Consider the following 27,035-nt stretch of genomic DNA (forward strand, 5'->3'; position numbering starts at 1 on the left):
CTTTGACATTAGAATTTTATTTTTCCAAATCTGATGTAAATTTTTTTATTCAAGGTTAGGTGTTGACTATAAAAATATGTTCAGTTTCATTAAATGCTGGTTTTACAAGGGGTTCTTGGGGATTGTTAAATGAGCATCATACAATACGTCATATAAATCTGATCCCAGTGGGCATGGGCAAAGACTTTCTTAAGGATGGATTTTCAGTTTTATCTCCAAAATACTTGAAAAATTTAATTGACAAATTGTGACCAGGTATGTGATATTTCACTAGATATTATATAACTTCCTTACATTGTCCAAAATAGAATGGAGGATGTAATTGTTTTATAGCCAGGCATTTTCTGCTCTTTGGTTTGGGAGAAGTGTTTCTCCATCATTAAAACAAATAGGGATTGTGTAAAGCAGATATGTGTGATGTTGGCCTGTGTACACGGATGCACACAGGGGTCCCTGTTTTCATGGTGCTATAGAAATAGATAAGCCTAAGTTTTCTGGTTACTGGAGAATGATTATGTAAAAAGAAACTATGAATTTTGTTTAGTCATGGTCAATTCTCTTCTATTCTGAAATAAATGAGAAGAAGGCTGTTTTCTGAAGCCAGCACAAAACAAGGTTCTCTCAGGATACAGGTAATTTTACTCAATGATGTGTGTTGGGGGTTTTGCAGTGTAGATTTGTGTTCTTGTGCTGTCAGCTGTTGACTATTCCAATATGTGGACATTGGTTGTCTTACAAGTGTTGGGTGGCTCACACAGGGCACACACCAGCATCAGTGGATGCTGTGCAGCCTCTGTGCTGTTCTTCTTTTGCTAATTGCCTTTGTTTCTCTAAGGCTGTGCACAGTGCTGTACAGAGGGACACAAACATAGCAGTGAGCTGTGCTGAGCAGTGGGAGCGGAGCAGTGCAACAGCAGGACAGGCTTCTTGGGCTCATCAGCACTCTACCATGCTTTTTATGATTAAATATTTTGGTGGGGCTGGTAAAATGTATTCAGCTAATTATGACAGCAATATTGTATAATTGTAGTTGCAGTTGTATTTCAAGAAATCTGTCTACAAGATTGATTCCTGATTGAGATGCTTGTTTTAGCATTAAGCACAATTAGGAATTTCCTAGGTTAAAACACACATGTTTCATCAATTAACCACTGTAATATTATTACTTTACCTATGAGGAAATTTAAATTAATTTTTTATTGAATTATGCATCCTAATGTTTTACTTTATTTGACAAATCCTAACTAAGGAGGAGAGTTGATTGAACTTGTTTCTTGCTCAGCAAACACATTTCAGATTTCAGTTTGCTCATGCCAAGCAATGCTGAGCAATAAGTGACCCTTCTCCAACTACCAGCAAATATTTTTTTTAAACTCCATTAAGCTAAAGTCAGAGTGATCTGTGAGCACCAGAACTGGAACTAGAACTTAACTGGGAGGAAGCTGATTGAAGTAAAAGACAGACTTTTATTTATTTTCTGACTGTAGTGGAGCGTTTTACTTAAGTTACACTTAAAATTCCTAAAACTGCAAGTGTAAGAAAATATTGTACCAAGTTCAATCCTTTTTCTTGGTTTTATTTGAGGAGCTTGGCTTTCTTTTTCCTTTTTTTTTTTTTTGCAAGTCCTGAATGGATGATTGGAAGAGAGTAAATTCAGCAAGAAATCTAACCACAGGCAAGGTGACATTAATCTCAAAGATGTTCCAGATGAACTTGAACTGTCTTGAAAAATACAAACAAATACTCAGATAAAAAACCCTGCAGGGACAACTTTTGAATAACCAAACTTGGCCTGTTCAGCACTCAGTACTAGCAGAAGCACAGCAGATAGTTAAGCAGGAGCTGGGGCATTAAAAAAACCCAAACCAAGTCAAACTTAAAATACTCTTCACCTATTCTTTCTTGAAGCAAGTTTTAATGTTTTATTTAGGAGATCATGGAGGTGACAGTGTTTGGTCTGGTCTAGTATTGCTGAGGTTTCCAGCAGAGCTGGATCTGTGGTAGTAATGGTGGAAATTTATTCTTTATTCATTAGTTCTGTTGTTTACCAGATTAAATTCTGGGGTTTACTACTCTGAAAAAATGATGTGTCTATTTAAAATTTATATTCCATTGTGATTAAGTTAATACACGATAGTTATGTTTTACTGTATGTAGAGGTTTCAGTAAATAACCAAAACCAATGTTACCTGAAAGAGTAATTATAGAAAACATTCTACTCAGACAGCGATGACATAACTAAAATGTAAAACTTAGTGTGCATTTTGAGTAATTCCAGAAACCTGAGTGTCTGTACAGGGTTTTTTTAGTATGTTCCAGTATTTAAGTATTCTAGTAAAAAAGTGGAAATTACTTATATGTGTGTAAGTAACAGTAATCCAAAGATATGAATAATCAGAAGCTCGAAGGGTTGTGAGTGATCACCACAGGTTCAGCTGTAGACAGAGCTAAGGACAAAGATTAGGCTTGATCCTGTGTCTGTGTCATGTGTGTTTGTCAGCACTGAATGCACTCACTCAAAGCTTGGAAAAAATCCCACAATATGTTCCGTGACACATTACTGAGCTCATTGGATAAGCCAGGAGGGAACAAGTTATCTTTCAGGCTTTTCCTTAATGGCACAAGAAAAGAGTGTTATCTGATTATGAAGACTCTTTTTCTTTACACGTATCTAAATATTAAGTGAAATCAGCATTGTTAAAATGTAGCCTTTGTTTATTCTTATTCAGCTGTCTTTTTTCCTGGTTATTTTGGACGAATAAGACTGACCAATGTGCACTAGAGTAACTGCCATACAAAATAATTTTTTTACTGGGACCTTGATATGTTCGAGACCAGTAGCTCCCACCATTCTCTGTGTGCAGCAGTGACAGTGAACATACTCCTTTGTGGAGTGTCAGGTGTCACAGGAGCTGATTTCAATTGACTGATCATATTCCTTTCTTCCCAAAAAATTTATTGGTTATTGTGATGATCACTCTTTTCATTGTTCTGCCTCAGTCATTGGCAAGCCTGAGATAATGTGATGGACTTTAAGTGTTTGTTTTTGGATATGTCTGTTGATTGCTTTGTCATGCATTTAGAGATTTATGGATGTGTGTTGTTTTTTTACCCCGTCTGCAGGTTGAGTCATTAGCAGAGTACTTCTGTAAGCCTATAGATGGCTCATTAAAACACTTAATATGAAGTTATATAAGCAAATATAGCAAATGCAATGTATAATCACAGGAAGTTTTTAAAGTAGTGTATATCCATCCATATTTTAAGAAGGAATCATACTTTCTCCCTAGGGCTAAGAAATCTCATAGGTGGAATACAGCAATAAGACATTTACTTTGTTGTGAAACTGAGAATAGCAGCAATAGTTTTACCTTTGTAGTGCTAAACATTTTTTTTTTGCAACCTCAGTAAAGATGTTTTAATTCCTCATCTAGCTGCACTTAGGAAGAAAATGTCACAGCATAGCCACACTTAGAGGGATAAGTCTGCAGGGTTAATGCATTCCAGGTTTCCTCCTAACTGGTAGTTAACATTTAGTCTTTGAAGCTTTGGTGTTTGTGCTAAGATGGAAACAGCATTTTCAGTCTGGCTATAAGGTGTTTTTGAGCTGTGGAAATAGCAGTGGTATTGTGCATTACAGGAGAAAGAGGCTGATGTTTCCAGAGTTCTGATAAATTGCTGCTGTAACAAAGATCACCAAAGGAACAAAACACAGCGCTGTGTGATATTTTTCCTGTTAATTGTGATTGTTACAATGATGGAGCACATGAACTTTGTCCATTCTCATTAGACACCAAAAAGCTAATCATTATTACTGGTTTCTCAGTATATGTCATATTTCTTGATGTATCTAATGCTCTCTCTCTTCTCATACCTCATCAGTATGAGGGAACTGCTGAGTTTTGATTAACCCTCTGGGCAGCAGGAAAACTGCCAGGAGACACTTCTTACAGAGTAACTGGGAGCATAAACCATAACCAAGAGACAATGTGGATAACTTATGAAGAGTGAATATAAAATTAAGTGTATAGAAACCATACTTCAAGTGCCCAGGTGGCTATTCAGTGTCTCTCTGTGACTCATTGCAATACAGAAAGTTGTACCCAAGCAGGCATTACTGTGTATAAAACAACTAAAATAAACACTATGTATTTTTAAGATTATTTTTCTCTTCTCAAATGCCTTTTTTCCCCTCTCCAATCTTTGCATTGCAGCTCAGTGGTCCAAAACACAGTTGGTTTATATCAAAAAGCTTTCTAAATGTCCCTGGATTTAGGAAGGGTTTGAATTCAAGTTTGACATTCAGGCTTAGCATTCATCTCTAGCATCAAACAACAGATGTGGCTGTGATAGCCCTCTGTGGGCACTCTCAGTCTCTCCTTGACACTGACAGCTTGAAGCAGTCTCTGTTCATTGCTCTGAGGAGAGAAATGTGTTGATATTCAAACATAAACCCATATGAAATAGGCCTAGAGTTGAAGTTCTTATAATTTAGACACCATTTAAATAAAAACTGAAGTGCATTGTTGGTGGCTAAGTGTAGGGGTGAGTGTAAGTGCATCCCTTAAGGAAAGCTGTTTGGAGTTCTACCTTAAAGAGAACAGAGCTACCTGGAGTATGTGTGGTGGCTTGTGACCAATGAGAGGCTGTGGTGTATCCAAGGTGAATTGGTTAACCAATTATGTGTTAGCATGTTGGATGTGAGAGTGCATAAAAGGTGTGAATACTACTGCGTGAGAGTTAGTCAGACCTAGATCTGCTAGGATGTGAGGTGATGTAATAGGAACTAATAGGAACTAACTACTTCTACTATGAGCTATGAGAACTGTCTGTTAACCTATCTTGAATAAACTCTCAAGATATGAGCCTTCTGATCAAGCCTTCTGATGACTGCTGAGCCTGAGCTCTTCTGACCATCAGTCCACAACTCAGCTCGGTATAAGGGGCTCCCCCTATAGCTAAGACTGTCCTAATTTGTGTAAAAGTGAAACTCAGAAGAAAGCGCAGAGATCAAACTGAGTAGAATGAGGGAATGAATACAAGGTTTTTGATTAGAAGACTCCACACATGTTTTCATAGCACTCCATTTGGGCTAATAATAGTTTACTCATCAGAAGATCATAATCTTCTTCCCTTTGGGTTTAGACCTTACCAGGAGATATCTTGAAGGAAGTTGTGTGGTACGTATTTCCATAAAGTCTTTTGATTCCAAAAGTACCTTTTGATTGGATCACATTAGGTAGTTTATTTCTATTAACTAGCCTTATAAATAGTATGTTTCTGAAACAGGTGTTCAGTAGTCCTCTTTTTAGAGGCTTAAACATATGATCTGTTATTGGGACTACAGTGATATTCTAAATTAACATTATCAGATGAAAGCTTTGCATGTTAGAAGTGTCTATAGTAAAGTCAAAAGGGTGATTTCAGGCTGTTCCATTTGTCTTCTTTCTGGGAGAAAATGTAATACAAGAGCAACTCTGCTTTTGTTGTCTTCAGATGGATGTTCTGTTGCCTTATGTTTTGCCACTTTTTGAATTTTACATTCTTTTTTTTTTTTGTTCTCTTAGTTGGATATTTTGATCTTCTAAAGGACGTGTTGTGATTCAGCCAAAGATGACCTTCTGCAAGGCATGGCTGTGCTTTTCTATGTTTGCATTAGTGGTTTTGTTACAGCAGTGCTTTCCATCTCATGCAAGGAATAAAGCCTCTTGTGCCAGATGCTACAGAAACCACATGGTAATAACTATGAAGAGCATTTGTTTACACTGACAAGACATGTATACAATGGGAAAGGAAAGGTTGGGCAGCTGCTCTGATAATAGAAATCTTGGTTTTGAAGACCTATTTAGTTTTCTTGTTAGCAGACATAGCTGGAATCTTTTGTTTGTAATTGAAGCTAAAAATTTGTTTACTGTTTTTGAGGGGTCTGATGTTTTATTGAGTTAATAATTGCATGTAGTCTTGAATCTCCACAGCAGCTGTTCAAATCCAGCCCAGTCTGGAGTCAGAAACTACTGTGGTCTGATTGGGGACTGTTGGAAGTAAAATCATCTGGTGTCATATGCTTAGGGACTTGTGGTGCTTGGTCTACAGAAATACCAACAAACACAGGCAATGTGATGAGATAGATCTCTGTCAACATCACAGTGAGGATGAGCTACACCCCTCTGCTATACATATGCACACATAATTAGCTGCCAAGCTGCCTCAGAAGAAATTCTAGAGTTTGCACGCTGGCACTGGGATACAGGATATTGCTGTTTCTAAGGCATTAATTAGATTCTGCAGATTTTGTAGGATGTAAACTTGCCATGCTGTGTGCATTCTGTCTGTTAGGACTTGGACTGTGATTACATCACCTTTCATAAAACTAAATTAATGCAAGTTCTCTTTTGTTTGAAGTGCTCTGGAACTTTTTAAAATAAATTAGGCTCTAAGCATGTGTGAGACATCCAGAACTGATGTGTATTTCAGCACTCCATACTTATTTGCAAGGTACGGCTAAACTGGATACACTACTTGATATACTACTACATGATAAACCAACTTAATTCTGGCCTTTACGGTAGCACTGACAAGGTATTTTTACAATAGGAATGGGGAACTTTACACTTTCAGGATTAAAATCTGAAGTTAGCTAAAAAAGTATTAGTATACAGTTTTTAGTTTATGGAAGTCATGGCTTATGGCTGAGTTCTTTTTAGACAGTTTTCATACAGCATTTCTTTTTAGTCAAAAGGGGCAAGAGATAAAATCTAAATCTTCTGTTCATGTAAAAAGTGGGGCTGTCCTTAGGATATGCAAGGGAAAGAAAGAAGAATATAACTGGACTGGGGAAGTGGAGATACAGGAAAAGCAAATAAAATATTTTTAACTGAAGTAGTACGCACTTCCACTAGATCTGTGTTGGTTTAATTGTTCTCTGCAGCTTGTCTGAATAAGGGTGGAGTTAATATATTCATAATGATTCACACTTCGTAAAGATTTTGTTTGCCTCCAGAAGGATGAAGGACATCATGATTTCCTCCCAAATCTATAGACAAAACTCTGGTGCCTTCATTACCTGTTACTGAGCTGCCTTTTCCTCTTTTGCACTCTGACAGAAAATTCAGTACAGATCATCTAAAAGCTTCTCTACTTCCCTCTCAAGTTGTTTCTGCCTTCTCTCTTGTTACATTTGCTATCTACGAATTTTGGAATGGGATAAAATGGAGGTTTGATCTATTCAGTTAGTCTTTTGGACACCCATATAGCTTTTATTTCATCAGAAAGAGTGGAACTTGACACAGTGGCTATTTTGCACAACTGACAGTAGAATTAGGATTAAAGAGACAGTATTTATACTTTCTGCACAAATAATCCCATAAATGTTGTTTGACTAGAGATAGTGTATCTCTTCTTCACACTTTTTTGTTTTATTTTAAAAAGATTGCATTCATATTTACCAAAAAACTAGTACTATTGCAAAAAAAAAAATCAACCCCAAAACCTGAACCTAAACCTTTTGTCCTTTTTTTTTTGAATACAGTAGCATATCTGGAAAGAAAGTCCTTAAAATAGGACTAAAGGACTTCGAAAAAGTGTAGTGTTTCTGGCAGGTAATTCATTCAGTACTGACACTCATGTATTAAGTGCCAACACTATTTTTAGTCAATTTTACAAGTTCCTGAGTTCAGCACTTTTGCCAGGTTAGAACATAACAATTGTTATTTTTAGCAATCGTTGCCTAAGGATGTCTGTGTGCTTACCTAGGGATAATGAGAAGATATATCCTGCTGTGTCTGCCAGGTGTTCGGAGCTTCTAAGGCAAAAAGTTACAAAACTATTGCAAGAGTGAAGAGCTCATACTTGTGGCTCAGACACAGTTTGGTCGTTATTCCTCTTTTGCTCCAGCGGGGAAGTAAGATTCACCAGAGAGATGCTTGATGAAAACTGGTTACTCATAATATTATTACCCATGGAAACAGTTATTTATAAAACTATTTCATGTTAGCCAACTGTAATTTGCTGTTCATCTCATCTTCAAGTGTTTATTCAATAATCAAAGTAACAAAACAAAGTATGACCCTGTAATAGACAGTCACTTGCTTTACATTTCAGCTTCTTCCAGTACTGTTCTGGAGGATGTGTAAACATATGTCCTTGCAGTATCAGAACATCACAAGCAACAGCAGAATAAGGCTGAAGATGCAGCAAAAATGTAGATGAGTAACTGTCGCCTGTACTGTGCTCCTGAGAGCAATGTGCTTCTCAGGCACTTGGGGTAATGTGATTTATGCATCTGTTCCTCAGAGCTGTGTTGAAGATACTGGCAGAATTTGACTTGCTAATGGACTATATTTGCTCTGATTTAGTGTGCAATAAAGTAAATATTTGCATTTGAATAAAACTAAAGAAGTTAGAGTTAAATTGAATGTCACTGTTATGTTTAGCTGTATGTTCAGTGTAGGTTTAAGTCAGGATCAGACCCTCTAAAGCTACTATGCAATTACAAAAAGCAATGTAATACCTAAATGTAGAGTACAATGAGCTTACATCATACCTGTTATACAGTTGCAACTTTTTTCTGCTGTCAGTTAGATGTCCTGGCTTGCATCTAGTTACTGATGTTTTCTATGAAGCTGTTTTCATGCCAGGGCAGGAATTGCCTTTGCCATGTCTGCAGTGCACCAAATCTGCTTCCTCAGACTGACAGTCTTTACACACCAAATACGAAAACAGCTCTTTAGTGAACACTTAGTTTTCCACATTTATGGAAGTGTCAGTCTTAGGCAGACCCCCAGGAGAAGGCCTGAGGGCCCTTCCTGAGCTGTGCAGATGACGGAGCTTCATTTTAATCATCACTGAGATGTCTTCATTCATAGGCCTGCCTGTGAACTGAGGGGCTGGTTTTGTGAATCCTAACAAACAGCTGCGGTACTAATTACCATTCTCACCAGTTTTGGGTGAGCAGACAAAGACTGGATGGGCTCTTGGAATAACCCATCTGCAGGGTGTCCTGGCTGGTTGGGTCTGAAACACAAAAGTGAGGTAGTGCAAGGAAGCGTTTATTACCCTGTTTTCTGTCAGCGCTGTGGAAATTAGAGAGGTTTGCACCCCAGGGTTCCTAACCCAGCTTCTGTTACTGGTTCTGAATTAACAGTAAAAAAAGAAAGGTCATAAAGATGTCTCCTGGTTCCTGCTGAGTGGAAAAGAACAGTTTGCAGAGGAGATACACTTGTAAGATCACAGCACATCTCCCTTAATGACCTGCCTTCCAAGGATGGGGCACTTCTTGAATTGTGCTGGTGCCCTGCAGACCCTACAGTGGAGAAGGCTTTTTTTAAAATCCGTTTCATAACCTTTTTACCTGTTGGCTTTTATGACCTCCCATAGGCTCTGCAACACAAATATTTATAGATATTCCTGATGACCCCTAAAGACCTGATCTTCATCTGTCACTCCTGTTAAAGTTATTATTGGTCTTAAGAGAAATCTTAAATATTCTAGGCATAAACCAGCTCCAGTGGACCTGTAGATTTTGAGTATAATTATCCTCATGGTGCAGAAGACAAAAATGAGACAATGAGAAGTGAAATGGTAGGCCTAAATATAGATGTATTTAGTAGCTGAGATGGCAAAAGGATCCAGAAATCCTGTATTTTAATATTAGACCTGGTACCGTATTACAGACAGATATGGAGTGAGAATAGTAATTAGGTTCTTCGTGTTATTCATTTCATCATCTGGTATTTGTGCTGTGGAGTGACTTGTGTTCACATCCAATTAAAAGAAATGTTTAAAGGCATTCCAATAGCACTTTAGAATAATGAAATTACCTTTACAAAGCATTGGCTTTTTGCTGCTTTGTTTCATTGTGATCCAGAAGGGTGCGCGGAGGGGTGAAAACACAGATGTTACATCGCTTTTTTTCACTTGTGTTCTGCATTTGTAACATTGAGTCTTGAGTGTGTGCACAATTACTCTGCCCCAGATAAAATGTAAAGATGTATATATGAACTTAGTAGGTTCAACTGCACGTTGTACTTTTAGTGATCTGGAATCCATTTTCCAGGCATTTTCTTTTCAGCTAGTTGCATACCACTGCCTAGCAAACTGCTAAATACTTGTACAGGTTTGCACAACAAAATTGGCACAGCAAATTATTTAAAATGCTTTCATTACAAGTTTGTGCTGTAACAATTTTAACTATGCTACTGAACTTATAAGTGATTGCTATAAGCAACTAGAGAACAGTTTGCAGAGACACAGGCAAGTGTGGATTTTAGCAGGAGAATTGAAATAAATTGAATCTGAATATTTGGATGGAAAACCTTAGTATATTTACTGTGACAGCATTGTATTGGGCTCTAGGGTAGCCCTTCAGAGGAGGTTTTGGAAGTCAAGTAAATCATTTAAAGAAGATTAGAAGGATACACTAGAAAATGTAAGCAAAAGAGAGCCTTCCTGTATTTCAGCAGTTAATTTAATGTTTCATGTCTTTAATCAGTGCAAGCAATATATTTAAAACTGTTACAGTTATTAAGACGTGTAGTCTGTATGTTTAAATTACACACAGTTGACCCTACTTCCCTAGTTTGTGCAACAGCAGGAGGAAACAGATTATTTGTTACAGTGTATGTACATGCCACATGCTACTGCTACTTTTCTGTGTGGTTTTGCTTTTTTTTCCACTTGCTTGCATTACACTTCTGATTTTTGTGGTCTGTGTTGTTCAATTAGGAGAATTTCAGAGTCACTAAATAACCTCCCTTTGGTCTCACAATGTTTTAAATTCAGCTAACACTTCCCAGTAACCCAGGTTAGCTCTGGCAGGCTCTGTTGGTATAGACTTTAAAATGTCATCGAAATAACTCTTGTGTTCTGAAAACCTTGGGTGCATTTCCCTCCCCTCCTTCCCTGCCACTGATGAGGACCAGTTCAGTGGGTCAGCTTTTTTAAGGGACATGGTGGAAAAAAGCAGCAAAGTGAACACCATAACAACAAGCTGCAGCCATTCTCTAGTAGAAGTAGATCCAGTAGCAGGAACCTTCAATAAAGCAGCATGCACTTAGATCAGTCCTAGTCTGGGGCCTTGGAGTGATTCCACACCTGCACAATGTTTTCAGTCTCTTGTTGCTTTTAGGTGGATGGAAAAGGGTTTGTGTTTTTAAGGTGAACAGCTTGTTTCCACTTGGGCAATCACCAGAGCTCTTATGTTACGTGAAGGAGATTCAACCACAGGTTCTCTTTAGGTTTCTTCCTGCCATGTGTGGAAGGAGGAGTCAGGCATTAAGGAGGGAAGTTGTCTCAGCCTCTAACAGCATAATGAAGGCTCTCAGAAACCCTGGTAGCGTAAAGTGTCTAATTTCTGGGTAAAGTCCATGGTTGCAATATGGAGGTTGACATGCACAGGTGGAGATTGATGTAGACTCAGAGTGTTTTGAGAGAAGGAACAGCAATTCTGTCAGAACTATTGTTACTGTGTAGCACTCCAGAGCACTGGTCCTAAGCAAAGTGTTGGAAAGAAGCCTCTTGACATTTCAGTGGTTTAACAGCAATGGGAAAAACAGTTTGATTCACTCGTTGCACTTGATTTTCTAACTGTGAGAATTTAATAGCACTGATGAAGGGAGATTACTATTCCTGCTATAATATCTTCCCAGTCTGGGTTTCTGTGAGTCATTTTATGTGCCCTGTTCACTGGTGAGACATCCTGGAAGTCATTCTCTGTAAAAATGATACAATGTCCTGTAAAAGGAAAATTATATTTGAGAAGAAGGTATCCATATGTAATAGAATAAGGAGGAAAGATACTAACAGAAAAAGACAGGTTTATCTTTTGTATAAGAACAACAGAATATATTTAGGACATAGGAAATGGAATAAAACTATTTAGGTCTGAGTATCCTGAGGGGCGCACTTATGCTGTTGCTCTCTAAAGAGGTCTTTATGTTCCTGTAAACAGAAAGAAGCTGCTGACAGATGCTTAAATTCAGTGCTTGTTTTCTCGTGCTTTAATTCAGCCAAACCTACATGTCTATACACAACAAAACCTGCCTTATTTTCTTTGGAATTAGAGGGGAAGAATCTACCTACATGCGCATATATGTGTGTACTAATTTGTATGAATATGAATTCTTGTGGTGACATGGTAATTTATTTACTTAACTATACATACCAGAGCAAAACTTAGAAAGGTATGATAGGTTTTTTTTTTTCTCTCACTTATGTTATGGCACAAGGTATTTTTATTAGCAGCATTTTTTGCCTAGAAGCTGACTTCCTTTTCAAGCTTTCCTGTGGCTTTCCTCAGGTAAATTTCCTCAGTCAATTGAATTTCTGGTGATAAATTTGTAATGCCATTTGAGCTTGGGACTGAAAGGAACCAAGTTACAGTCCTTAAGAACTGTGCTACTTTGGCACATTTTTCTTCATTTCTATGTTTCATAACCATTTCCAACTTCAGCTTGAGCTGTGTCAGAAAGCAGAGGTTGTTACTGAATCAGGGTGTTCCTAGTTCAAAATAGAAGTATACTATTTATATCCTACCATGTTTACCATCTGACAGCTTCCTATGCTCTCCCAGGAATGATTTAAAGATGTTGGTTTAATTCCTGTTGCACAGTTATGTGTATCACAGAAGTTACTATTGCAGTTGGGTACCTCAGCAGGAACAACAAGGACTGACTGCTGCTTGTTTCTCAGCCAGCTTTCTTCCCTCCAGCAGCGGATTCCCATGTTTGCTGAAGTTAATTTAAAGTTTCTGTTGTTTTCAGAGGATATCATGTCAAATTTCAGGATGATTCTTACAGCCAAGAACTGAGGCAGTGTTATATTTTAGTTATTTAGTTTACTTCACTAGCCCTGCTGTTAGTGCCTTTCTCTACTTTAGGCTTTCAATCCTCTCACCTCCTTTTAGATTTGGTCTCTTAGGTACATCACCTGAATGTAAATGGTAATTGGCTTTGCAGGCTGGGCTTTGTTTGCTTCTTTGCATGAATTCTCTCCAGAAACAGTGTTCAGCACTGATCCTTTCTTTTTTTATGTCTACTGGAACATATCACTCCAAGAAGAGAGTGAAGAGACCTAAATGACCCACTTGCTGTTCTGTCAAACGCTTAGGTAGATTTAATTTACACCAGAAACTGGCTAGAAATTGAGCCTGTTTTTGAGAGCCCTCTGCTTCCTTTGTTTCCTTTCTAGCATCAGTTCAGATTTTTGTTTCATTTTTTAAGATCTGCATGAATTTTCACAATGGGTTTCCTTCCCTGTTAATGGCAGCCAACCCACTGATCAGGCACCAGGGTTGCAGTCTTATCACATATTTGACTTCTGATTCCAATGCAATCCACAAACTTAATGTGTATTGTGTTGGAATCAGAAGTCAAATAAGTGATAATGACTGTAATACACTTCTAAGTGTTGTGATGTTTAGTGGGTAGATGCACATTATAAAGACCTTTCTTGTCTGCAATCTGTGATGAAGATGAATCATTCTTTGGAGAAAGGTTACAGTCATGTTGTAAATCGCATTCTAAAAGCAAAAAAAGAATAAAAGAAAAATCCAGCAGCGATAAATAACCACCATCTGGAATATGAGCTATATAGCTGTATTATGATTTATCATCCACATAAGATAAGCTTTTGAGAGTGTTTAAGTTGAAGGCGTAGACACAGAGATACCAGATTTGTTGACTACTTCAGGTACTGAAGTTCAATGAATCAGAATAATATGTTCCATGTGAAGCAGTAAGATCCCGAGAGCCACAACGATGAAATTCCTCACAGCACTGCTGCATGAGAGTAGGTAGGCATTGGGAGAAGCTGTATGGTGGGTGTTACATGGCTTAAAAAAATATGCCTCACTTTAATTATTTGACAGATGAAAATGAATGTACACCCAAAAAAGTCCTCAAGTGCCTTTTGTGATTTAACTTCAGTTGGCATATCTCCAAGATCGGCAATGGATGCAGATGAGTTTTGCATGGATTTGTCTAGCTTTAAGAAGTATGTACTGCTGAAAATTAATCTCTTCTATGACTCAAAGAAAAGAAACAGAGATTGGTGAGAAAAGACATGGGAAGAAAATAAGAGAATAAAGACAGCTAAGAAATAGGAAAGCAGTGAAAGAAGCAAAATGCCTTTTGAAATAACTGCTCTGAATCAACATCATTTAAATTTCTGCTTCTGCCAGCTGCCCACTCACTTTCTCTTTTAGTAGAAGAAGTCATCGTGGTTCTGAAACAAGTAGTGTAGGGAGCCATGGAAAGTAGTAGTGTAGGGAGCTAAGGAATTGAGTTTCCTGTCTTAGTGGGTTTTAGCTTGCAAGACTGACTTAGTAATGGACTTGATCCCTTTAGGATATATATAACATATCAAAATGGTAGAAGCAGGGATGTTTTAATTTTTGCAAGGATGCTCCTCCTATACAGAAGTGAAGCTTCAGACACAGCTGCATTATTTCCTTTCTGAATGCAACAGTAATAAAACTTAGTTCCTTACAAACTCTTACACTGACATTCATTTAGTCTCACAATGCTTCTGTGAGGGAGGCATTACTATAATGTATGTTTTGTAGATACAAATCTGGAACACCAAATAAGACAGTGGGTGATTTGACCATTGCCTCTCAACAAGGCTTGAAGTACAGATATGTTTAGAACTTGGACAAACCTGGCGCTGAGTCTTTTGCTCATTGCTCATAGCCAGGCTCCCTGGCAACTGAGGTGTGTCGAGGTACAAGCACACAACAGGATCGCAAGACTTGCAGAGTTGATTTGTTTTCTGAGAAACTACTTAGGTGAATCAAGATGTGTTTTGATGACATCTGTTATTTCTTTTCCTTTCTTTTTAGCTGGTCTTGCCGGAGTACTCTATCCATAGTCTTTTCTGCATAATGTTTTTATGTGCTCAAGAGTGGCTCACACTGGGGTTAAATGTTCCTTTGCTTTTTTATCACTTCTGGAGGTAAGCCCTTATTTATACGCTGTCTGCTTGTTAGCATTGCTTGCCAATTCAGCACACATGCCAATTGTATGAACAATGAAGGACAGTGAGAGGAGTATGGATCAATATCTTTTGCCCAGAGGTTTATGCCTGTAAGCAGCTAAAACTTACATTTCCAGTAAAAAAGGAAATTTTTTCATGAAAATTTAGGGGATATATCTATCTATATATCTATAGAGAGAGAGAGAGAGATAAATGTGACTTTCAGTTACTAACTTGGATAAATGTTCCAGAGAGTGTCAGGATGCACCGCAACTGAATGAAAACATGGAAGTTAAATAAGCTGGCATCTGGGTGTGGAATTTGGACAAGCTCTAAATACTTCACAGATGGGGAGTTGTAAGACAGTTCATATCTGAAGGAGCTTGGACCTATTCATTCAGCCCTAACAAGGAAACTCCATTGGAGTTGTGAACTAGAGACTGGGCAGACTGACAGATTTTTGTATCTCATCTTTTTTGGCAGCTTTATGAGGGGGGTTTTTTTTCAGTATACAATAACTTGTTTCTTTCCGTGCAGTAGAGAATTTCTGTTCTGCGAAAGGATTCTCTCTCAGAGACTCTTGGAGTAGAGATTGCAATAGGTGAAGAACTGTTGTCTTCACACTGCATATGTAAAGGAGTGGAGGGTGTTTCCACTCTGGGTCTCTGATACGTGTTTATGTTCACTGAGGGGCTTCCAGAGTTGGTTACATAAGACCTGCTGTTGTTTTCCTGATGGGCAGTACAGCTGCTGCAGCTGCATCTTCCTCTTCATTCTACTGGAGGATCAGCCTTCTGTTGCCTCTGAAAACAACCAAGATACATCAGTTTTCGTGATTGTCAGTCTGGCATCTTCCCTAGTTTTGCATTTTCCTAATGTTTGTAAAAGCACAGATGATTTTTGTCTGTCGGGGTCTCTTTGTGTTGCAAAGGTACATATGGTTGCAGTAGAATAATTCTGTGAAGAAGTCAAAACCATCATCTCAACCAGGAACTAAAAGGTTGTCGGTTTTTTACACTTTTTTCTGCAAAAGCTACATAGTAATGCAGAGTCATGTGATAAAGTTTATTATTCATAATTTAGAGTGCCAGTATAGTTCTCAGAAAGTTAAATGAACGGAAGCAACAGGTGCTTTTCTTTCTATTGTTAGTCTGAAATAAAAATAACAATGTTTTACGGTGCTGTTTTATTAAGGGTTAACAACCAAAGTGTGACAATAATACTAATTTTAAAAGTTTCTAAAAACAAATATATCCAAGAGGACAATGAACAGACTCTAATTAATGATATTATTCTTTGGAGAGCACTTTTAATTCTCTCTTTTTTCCATTACTCTCCATATGCTTTGCTGTAAGTACTCCATAATTTCTGCTGCTTTAACCACAGACAGGTTTGGGTCCATTGTGTAAAGTTCTGCACAAAACCATGGGAAGACACTGTGTAATATCTTCATCTCAGTGAAGATAATTAAGCAAAGTTTCACTGTGGTCTCTGTAAAAGAATTTGCAATCTTATTAGAGATTGTAAGTGGATGTGACTAACAATGGAAGGGAGGAAAGCAAAGCTATTTTGAGAACATCTGCTTTCAAAATTTGCTGCTGGTCACTTGTTTGAGGGTTTTGTATCTGTCTGTCTACCCATAAGCAATCACCAATCCTCAGTCTTTACTATGTCAAAGCAACAGGAATAGTAATATTTTATCTGATTTGTGCTGATCATATGACAGTTTATTAACTTGGTTGAGGACTTCTTTATTTTTGGTTTTCTTTCTACTGAAAGTAGCTGAGACAAAAGCTCCTTTGCCAATGAAGTTGTTTTGTCACAATTTTCTCAAACTTTCGCTCATTGCTGAGAATATTTAGAAATTTCTCTTATATAAGAAGAAAATAATTTTCCAAATAAAATTATTTTGATGATAAATTTTTGATCAGTGCCACAGGTAGAAAGCCTTAGTCAGCCAGGTCTTATATTACTCCATAGTGCTTTTTTTCATTTTCAGAGTTGGAGGAATGTAGCTACCAGCTGGTTGAGGTTGTCACCTTTCATCATGTCTGAAATCTGTTGTGTAGGTGCAGTTAAAGCCCAGGAATCCCTCCTGCATGCTGTGATTACAAGCCACCATATATTGTCACTCACAATATGTAAGCTATTAGTAAGCCAGGGCTAACTATACAGGAAGGGGGAATGCTTCAACCTAAAGAATTAATGGAAGACAAAGTCTACATTCATTAGTTGCTTGGTTCTATAAGAAAGGAGTACTTAGGCTGGCCTCCTGATTTTAACAGTGCCTGGAAATGAAGAATTTAAAAGAAAGGGAAATTCCTCCTAGATCATTTAAGATGGTAGTCTTCTGAGCTGGTGATCAGGAGGGTGTATATCTGCACATACTTAATACAGAATATCACAGAGTTATTCCAGATGTCTTCTCCTGCTCTTTCAGGTATTTCCGTTGCCCAGCAGATAGTTCAGAGCTAGCCTATGACCCACCTGCAGTCATGAATGCAGATACCTTGAGTTACTGCCAAAAAGAGGCCTGGTGTAAACTAGCTTTCTATCTCCTTTCCTTCTTCTACTATCTCTACTGGTAAGTCTGATCATTTCAGTAAAAAAAAATAATAGCTGCTTTTCATTTCACTTGTGAAATTGTATTTAGGAATGACTGGAACCAACTGGCCGATTCCTTTAGTCTCATAAAACTTGCTTCTGATGTTGATTCAGGTAAGCAAGCCCAGTTACTGCTGACACCCCAGTACAGAATATTAAGTGTTTATCTAAGGCCTGAGTCAGGTGCTGGGGCCAACCTAAGGAAATAACTTTTTCCCTGTATAGTCTCTTTGATCAGATGAAATAGCAAATGTTATAATAATGGTATTACATTAAAAAAATTATAATGTCCCTATGATTCAAGACAGTCATATGAAAAATACGGTACCTGCTGGTGTAGTGATGCTCAAGATGGTAAATAAATGGGTAGGTAGATGTTAGGTGGGAACACGAGATGCGCCATGCCTGTAGTCATTCCTATAGGCTCCCTTTTGACAGGGTAAGCCTGTGCATGGTCCTAACGCCTAATAAAAGACATTCATGGAGATACGCACTCTAGTTGTTTGTTGTCCCCCTGCCTCTTTCAGTTGGCAGATGTTCTCAGTGCACAGTCACTAATATCCAGTGCACAAATATGTGACAGTCATATTTAAGGTAAGGCCTTGGCAGAATCCCTGTGCTTTTAATCACCCCCATAATCACACTATAAAAACTACTTGACAACAAACTTTAACACACTTTAAATGGAGGTGATGTTCTATGATGCCTCCCTTCCACCCCTTCTTCCAAAATGTATTTGCACGATTGCCTCTTCCAGTCTTGCCTGTAGTCATCCCCCTGCAAGGCGCGTTTGTGCCCTGGTGGAAGAAAAGTGCTATTACTCCTCTGATTATTGATCTGTTGTCTGTTCTGCTGTTCCCCATATCTTGAGAAGTCACTGCTGCAGGTTGTTGTTTCACAATATTCCTTTTAAATACTATTGAGAACAAAGTTTTCTGTCCACCTGTGTGTGTATGTGCCTGTGTCTGCAAATGAGAGTGAGAAGCTCATAGGGTCCTAACTCACATGAAGATGGATATGACATGACAACCTGAGTGGGAGTTTAGCTTTCAATAGCTTTTTAGATTCAGGCTGAGTACCTTTGCCTATGCTCCTCCTGGAGCTGAGAGTGAAAAGCATGGCAGTTATGCCAGACAAGCTCTGTTGTAGTGTAAGGGGAGATGGCAAGGAATGGCTGGAGAGAAAAGCATTTTTAACTCCCCGTCTTTGTGTTGAGATCCAAGTCAGCAGTGTAGTGTGACAGCATTTCTGCTGGGACTTTAGTGTTGTGCAGCTTCCTCTGACCCCTGCTTTCTTCATTTGAAAATGTAGCCATAATCCTAAATCCACTGCCAGGTGCTAAATAAAATAGTATACATTACAAACAATTTTACAGTGCTTTAATGGGCATTGGCAGAATTAGAATTGCAGTAAAATGGAGCTGTGGCAATATACTGTGTTTTCTTCACTTCTCAGAGTTGTATTTAATATGTATGGATTCACACCAGCTGGTGGCTGCATTTTATGTTTCTTCTACTGCACAGAGGTTTTTATTTCAAAGAAATCAAAACAATGCAGTTTCATGAAAAACCTTACCTGCCCTGCTGAGAGTTGCTGGTTGAAGTTTTAAAGATCAAACAAGCAAAAGCAAAATGGTTTTGTTTCTTCGCTGTTCAAACTGAGACATCAGACTGAGCTTTAAAAAGCTCAAACACAGCTTGTGGTGCAGTGAATGTCGATAATGAATTTGTTATTTCTCGAGTGCCTTTTGATACCCATCTTGAACGCACCATAATTAAGATGCTTTAGAGAGATAGAAAGAATGCAAAGGAAAGCACAGGCCATTACAGTCAGACCTGGGGAACAGACAGCAAAGGGTTGTAAAAATCAAAGTGCTCTGTATGCTTCAAAAGGATACTTTCATAGCCTGTCTTTCTTTTACATTCAGCATGATCTACACGCTGGTGAGCTCTTAAGTGAAAAATCATCGTTAAAGACTGAAAAGAACAAAGGCTGGAAGTGCAAGGACGAGTGAACCAAGTGATGCATGATTTAAAAACACTACACAGAAAACTCTGAACCCAAGTAGTAAATAGAGTATGAGAAAACAAAGCTCAGCAAGAAGAAGATAAGCAGATGACCATGGGAGAAGAGCTGAGTTAATTGTGTTTGTCTCCTGCTTCTCAATGTATTGCAGTAAAATATTTTCAAAACACAAGCAAACAATACTATTCACCTCTGCAGGGATAATACTGCTTGGTTTAGTGGATTCATTATAAACTATAGACCCTACTGTCTTCCAGAGAGCAAAGTTGCTTTCCTTCAGGACTGTTCTGGACTGAGAAAGCAGAGGACGAGATAATCTTACACTGAAAGGAGACCTATACAACACATTCTGAAAATGAGCACTGGGTGGACTTCAGATAAGATGTATGACTGTCCTACAGGGATATTCATATGACACGAAGCAATAAGGAATGTGAAATCTCATGGAACTGCTTCAGTGGTTTTGTTTGGGGGTTTTTCCACCAAAACAACAATAACAAAAGAATTTGCAGTAGCAGTGTTCTGTTTTCTGATTATATGCTATTCCTGCAGGTGAACATCCAGTATATTTCTGTACTTCATTCGTGATACACCAATAACATACAGTGATATGCATAAATACATCTGTTTGGACCTAATCATGCCAAGCACTGATCAGAACAGTGTTCCTCTGCAAAATAAAATCCCAGGTAAAAGGTCCATATATTAAGGAGGATTGTAATATGGGTATTATATTCATCAGAGTGCTGGACAACAAATACTGGAGCAGCTAATCATGGTCTGCAATTCTGTTTGGCAGCTTTATTTCTGCTGTAAAATTTAAGCTGGAACAAATACACAAAAATTTCTGTCTTGTGTGATGTTCATATTGAAAGTTATTTGTTTTTTTAATAATTTGAAAGTTTTAAATTTTATCATAGAATTCTCATTTAAATTCATATATAATGGCTGTATGTCTTTATATATATATATATGTATATATGTATATTTAAATACAGATGTATGTAAATACTCACAATCTATTTACATTTTAGGTTAATCTGTCAATATCAAGGGCATCAAGTGTCCAGAACTGCTGCTAAATATATTTCAGTGCTGACCCTTATAAACCCAGGCACATTCCCTCAAAGTCACTGGTGCTCTGGGTGGTAGGCAAGCCTGAAAGTTGAAGACTAACCCCAGAGCATGCACAGACAGTGCTTGGATCTTGCCTTGTGAGCGAGCTGACATTTGGGTACATTGCTGACAGGGATGCAGCACGGTGTGGGGAGGTCCCTCTGTACCCAGGTGTGTTTACAGCTGGTCTTGTCAGCACCAGCTCACTGCTGACCCAGCCAAATTTCATCTGGCCATTGAGAGCCAAGAGAGTGTTCTTGTGTCCAGAGTCTGAGATCTTTTTCATCTGGGCACAGGACTTTAGCAGGAGAGGTGCAGTCTCAATTCAGCACTGCTCTGTGCTAACATTTCCTGTTTCAGAGCATGGTGCAGGAGCAATGGCTGCATGAGTCATCCATGTCTGGCAGGTTCCAGACTGAGCTGCAGTTACTGTATGTGTACAGTGCCAAGACTCTCTGGTTTGATCTGGCTACACTAACAAAATTAAATCCTGTTAGCCTGCAAAGCACAGCATCTGCACACAAACTGTCTGCTCCTGGGCTGTGCCAGCTCTGGAATTTCACCTGGACATTGCTTGGAAGAGTACTAGCTGACCTGAGCAAACATCATACCAGGGTCATTCTATCAATATTTAGATGATGAAATTGTCCCAAGGGCTGATATTCTTTGATTTACAAGTGCAGACATAGCCAATAGGTCTCACTGGATGTAGTTTAACTTCCTACAATGTAGATTCCCAGTTCTGGAATCATACAACAAGGCTGACAAATCGGATTACTTGGAAAGATGATTTGGGCTCTTACAGTTCATAAGTTTGGATTGCACACACTACAGAGGTGGCTAAATTGCTCTTGAAATCACACTGACCCTTCAGGCAATACAGATCTGTTTGTCTTGAGTGTGCTTGAGCTAAGAAACTTCACTGGATCATTACAGAGCTAAGGGATGAAGCTCTGCTGCTGTGGTATAATTAATGCACAATCCATGAAAAGCTGATGATTGTAACTGAATCTCTTCTCTACAACCTAACTGAAGCATCTAGTGCTACAGAAGTACAGGAATGAGATTCACAAGAACAAATCACAGTGAATAGCTTCTAGATATCTTGCTACCTCATAAAACTCTCAACTCTGAGCAGGTGACTTAATCTTTCCATACAGCTTCTAGGATGTATAGGAGATGGAAAGAAATTAAGTCAGGGTTCCTATATTCCAGAGCCATGCTTTAAAGTCAGTTTCATTTAAAAGGCTTGGAATATTTTGGGAGTTTGGATGGGTGAAAGTGTGATCATGTCTTACCTGGAAACACACAATTTTCAAATCCTGAGCTTTAGGCATGAGCTGTACTGCTAGCAGGTCAGTTTGCCTACAAGGCTGGATAGAAGCTCTGTGAGTTTTTGTAAATGGCATTGGCATGCAATTCTTGACTTTGTACAAGAAGCAGTTGCATATGGGGGTCTTCTAAATGTACATTCAGGTGACTTCAAGGACATAATTCTCGAATGGAGATGCTAGGTCATTTGAAACAGGTTATCTGTTTCAGGCAACTGCATCAATACATTTATCAAACTCCACTTGAAAGCAGAACACTTTGATCTTATTACTGCTTTGAGCAAGTGTTTCCAGGATCTCACTGCTCTGGTACTAGAAAGTTTTTCTGCATTTCTGGAGTCAATTTATTCTTGGATAATTTATTCCACTTGCTTTTAAGCCCACATTAGCCTATATACACCTTCTCTCATGCTGCTTAAAACTCCAATATATAGAGAAAGCAGTCCTTTTCAGCCTCTGTTCTGCTAGGTGTGAACTGTCTCACATCCTCCTGTAGAAAAGCTTTACATTCCCTGTGTTTTCTTTAAAGGATTCCTCTGTTGTCTTTCCAGTCAAATTAATCTTTCTTAGGAGTGAATGATCACAGCTGTTCAGAGTATCCTGGAGAATATCTTACTTTAACTAATCCTTATTGTGAATGGACAATGAAAGCTAATGTTTTCAGTTCTTTCTAATAATCCTTATTCTAAATGCAATCACATTGCTCTCAATAGCATTTTGTTTCTCTTCACGATAAATCTTAAATTAAAGTCAATGGGAAAAGTGTTTAATACTAATATTACTGAATTCAGTGAAACTTCTCCTGAGCAGAAATAATTTATGAAACTGGCCAAAGAAGTAACTGGAGGAAGTTTCAATGTAAGACAGGTATCACTGACCCAGAACTCAAGACCTTCTAAGGTGTCTGACAGTATCTAGAAGCTGCAGGTGCTCTGGACCTCACAGACAGCAAAGTAAGATAGAGCTTCCAGCATGTTCCTTGCTCTGTGTTGTTACCCAAGAGGTTGCAATATCGTGCTGGGTGCTCATGTAGTGGATGTTCTTAAGACCAGATTTGTCATTTTCTTGTCAGCCACATCATAAGAGAAGAAGCACAAATAGAGGAAGGAAGAATGAAGATAAAAGACAGCTGTTGCCCTCTTAATCCTTCACCATGTATGTGACTCACCCCAAGCTGAGCATACTTCACCCAGAGGGTGGTTGGGCACTGGAACAGGCCCCCAGGGAAGTGATCACAGCACCAACCCTTACAGAGCTCAAGAAGCATTTAGACAATGCTCTCAGGCACATGGTGTGACTCTTTGAGCTGTACTATGCAGGTCCAGGAGCTGGACTTTGGTGATCCTTGTGAGCTCCTTCCAACTCAGGATATTCCATGATTCTACTTTAACCAAAGCAAGGGAAGTAAAAACAGCATAGTTGTTGATGAAGAACAGAAAAAAATGCTGTGATCTTTGGTCACAAGGAATTCTCTTCTCCATGTCACACTTTTAAGGTAGAAATAATCTCTGCTATCCCTTTTTGTCTCCAGATCCTCCCTGTTGGTAGAAGAAGGCTACAGATTTCCTCCCCAAGCCTGCTTCCTTCTGTCTCTTTTTCTGGAAGGGTGAATGTCATTATTTAGTCCTCTTACATGCTCTGGTGATACAGAGAGATCCCAGAAAAGGCGTAAGAAAGCACATCACCTCCCTTTGCTCCTTCAAGCAGGTGTGCAGTGAGCACATGCTTAAGTGAATATTCATTTTCCTCCTTTGTACCATCTGTAAAGTGAGAAAGGTGATACCTCGCCTGTGAAATATTTCCATCTAGTACTCTTTTTTTTCCCCCATAACTGTTGAATCTGCTTAAAGGAAAAAGGCAGGAGATAGAAAAAGAAGTGAGAGATGATGAGACCTGGATGAGCGGCTTACCCAAGGGGTAGCTGTGCTGGCCTGTAGCTGCCTGTTCCTGGCAGGGGTGAAAAGGCAGCCCTGTTGGCAAGGTGTTGCTCCGAGGCTCTGCCCATCCTATTTATAGTCAGGTAATTGCAGTGATGCTGAATAAAATTGCTGCTGCTATGACTATTTCAGTTTCAAATACAGCAAATCAGTGCTGATAGCAGAATGCTTCGCCTACAAATAATTAACTGTACTTAAGCTGTCAGAAATGTTTTTCCATCTGTTTCCTTGAGCCATACTCTTCCTTTTGCACTAAGCAAGAAAAATTCTTCAACCTACACCTTCTTACAGAAACTGTTCTGAGGTTGTTATGATTTAGCACTGCTGCTGGGGTCATGATTACTCATACATTATTAATAGGGGTATTAGCAATTGATTGCTTTTCCTTTCTCCATTCCATCCCAGACAGATATTTTTGCTAAAAGAAATGTACAGGGCATGATCCAAAATCCTTGAAGGTAATTATTATTTTCTGTTGTTTCCAATGGACTTCATTTAATGTCCATTGCTCTAGAGCTACATGGGAAACAGGCTCACACTGGAAAATCTCTAGAGTTTTGCTAATAGGAATCCCATCTTCTAGATCTTGACATTGCCTCCATTTAACTGAATCATGTTAATAGAAGAGGAACGTGTATTTCTGAGGGATTAAGGTAACATTTCAATGCTTCTGCCAAACTGTCACAGAAATTTATATCAACTTGGTAAAAATCTGGCTTCATGGACGCTGATGGAAATCTTACCTCTTTTTTTCATGTGAGCCCCACATGCCCTTGTACAATTTCTACCAAGAGATCAATGGAAATTAAAAATAGGAAAAAACTAAACACCATATGTTTAGTTAATCAAAAGTGTTATTGGGTGTTAGGTAAAGCTTGGGTTGCTACAAATAAAAGGGGAGATGAGAAGGTCAAAATAAAGCAAGAGGGGTTTTTTTAATATTTGGGAAGCAACAAATATCAGACTGCCATCCATACTGCACTGAACTTTACATTGGTGATCTCAGTCCATATTCCATTCATTGCTCATGAACACATTGTTCTGACTTACTTTTGTTCTACTCAGTAATGCAGTTGTAGGTGAGAAAGAGGGAAAATTCTCCCCTGAAATACATGATTCCCCTTCTTGTCTCCCAGATATCCTGTGAAAATGCTGTAACAAAATTCTGATGATGTGTTTCAAAGGTACAGCTCAACTGAAGAATGCAGCTGTTTGCTGCAGATAATATTATGATGCAATTTAATAAACCACAGTTCTAGAAATACTTTTAGGTGCTTACACACTTAAAATAGTTATTTTATTACCTCTAATTGCTAGCCAACTTCTCATGTAAGATAAAATATGTGGCACAATTCCATGACTTTCTTTGTAGTCAAACTCTCAGTAAAGCCTGAGGAATGTGAAGTGCTTTTTAATTTTTTTTCTAATAATGAGATTTGGGAAATATGCTATGGAAGTGGAGTGAAGCATCAAAAAGCCAAAATATCTTATGTATTCTAAATTTTGAAGAGATGTTCTTCCTCTTCTCCCATGAGTTATTCTTAATATCACCAGTCTACTGACAGATCTGAAGAAATCTGCCCGTCCCACTGGTCTGACAGTTTCAGTCTTTTTAAACAGATTTGCAACCACTGAGCATTAGCATGAAACACTGACTGGAAAGCATAGCTCCTACAGACCACACCAAGATTTATGAAAATGTCTGAAATAATACAGAAGTAATTCAGTCTTACAGAAAAACTCTCACCTGTGCATAGTACCAATCAAATAATAATACAAGTAATACATAGTGCAAGCCATACAGTATAAGTAAAGTAGGATTTCTATCTGTATTTCTGGCTGTGTTCTATCTGTAAAACTTTTGTTTGGTAATACAGTATTTTGCTTGTTGTGAGAAGCAATATAAATTACAGGACCAAAGATAATCAGACTGCAGCAGTTAACAGGAATGCAAAGTTTGACTATAGCTATTTCTAAACCTTTCAAATACTTACTGTTTCTGACAGTTATTGACAGCTCACAGTTACTGGAGATGCAAATTCTGATGTTATTAGTAGCTTTAGCAATACATACATTTTTGTCTTTTGGAATAAGAATACATGTTCCTTTCTAAAACATATTTAGCAGATTTTCAGACCTTACCTGACTCTCAGTACACAGAAAATTTAAATGTATTACAAAAAATCCAAATAAAATGCAAATACAAAATACCCCAAACATGGCAGATGCTTTAACAAATTTCTAGAGGGCCTTCTGGTTCAAAGGAAATGTCTAGGTTTGGTGTCATTTATTGTGGGTCTCTGGACTGTCAAAACCCACCTGAATGCTAAACAACAGTTCAGCAAGGATATGAGCAAATGCAACTTCAGTTCTCTCTTCCCAGCTGCCCAGCCACATTTACTACAGAGCAAATGACATCCACTTTGTCACTTTGAATCCCTTGCCCTTTTAGAAGGTAAGAACAACACAGTGCAAAACTGTTCTTAGCCATTTGCAGCCAGTGATGTTGGCCTACCTTGCCTTTACAGGCACACACTAGTCTTCAGTTGAACAATACCATCAAGCAAGAGCAATTTTCACGGACCTGTTCTTGAGCTTCAGCTTTTACTGTTTTCCAGTGGGGTTTTGGGTGGGTTTTTTTATTTTTGTTTTTAGTCTTGTGTCTGATAGGAAGATTTTCTTGCTGTGCATAATGACCAGCATTGCTACATTGGGTTTAGAGGCCTTCTTCAAGCCCTCCCTTTTTTCAATGCATTTTAGTACATATGAAAACACACTAAATCCAGTCTTTGAAATGTGCTTCTCCTCAGGTCTCCTTTTCAGTATTCCTGCTCTTCCAGTGCCAAGTAGTTGCCCAGTCATAAGGAGCTGTATAAATGAATATAGAATAACCCATGGAGAAGGGCTCTTATTTATCCTTGCTTATAACACATAACCAATGAGAGCACTGAAGGAAAATTGTGAGGCAATGATGTGAAATATGAAAAGAAATACATGCCTAATTTTAATCAATGAACACACTGTCACAAATGTACAAGTATCAGGATGCCCA

The 27,035-nt window shown here is 38.4% G+C and overlaps 1 protein-coding gene across 1 annotated transcript in view; it reads left to right on the forward strand.

The window, feature by feature from the left end:
* Window positions 1–19,779, forward strand: part of CNIH3 (cornichon family AMPA receptor auxiliary protein 3) — a 46,200-nt gene extending 26,421 nt beyond the window's left edge. The window contains exons 4-6 of the mRNA XM_071579503.1: window positions 14,837–14,949; window positions 17,411–17,554; window positions 19,502–19,779. Of these exons, the coding sequence (XP_071435604.1) occupies window positions 14,837–14,949; window positions 17,411–17,554; window positions 19,502–19,529 (285 nt within the window). The 3' untranslated portion in view covers window positions 19,530–19,779. The remainder of the gene's footprint in view (window positions 1–14,836; window positions 14,950–17,410; window positions 17,555–19,501) is intronic.
* Window positions 19,780–27,035: the final 7,256 nt, after the last annotated feature.

The sequence above is a fragment of the Pithys albifrons genome, chromosome 2 (genome assembly GCF_047495875.1).
Source record: "Pithys albifrons albifrons isolate INPA30051 chromosome 2, PitAlb_v1, whole genome shotgun sequence".
Taxonomy (NCBI): domain Eukaryota; kingdom Metazoa; phylum Chordata; class Aves; order Passeriformes; family Thamnophilidae; genus Pithys; species Pithys albifrons.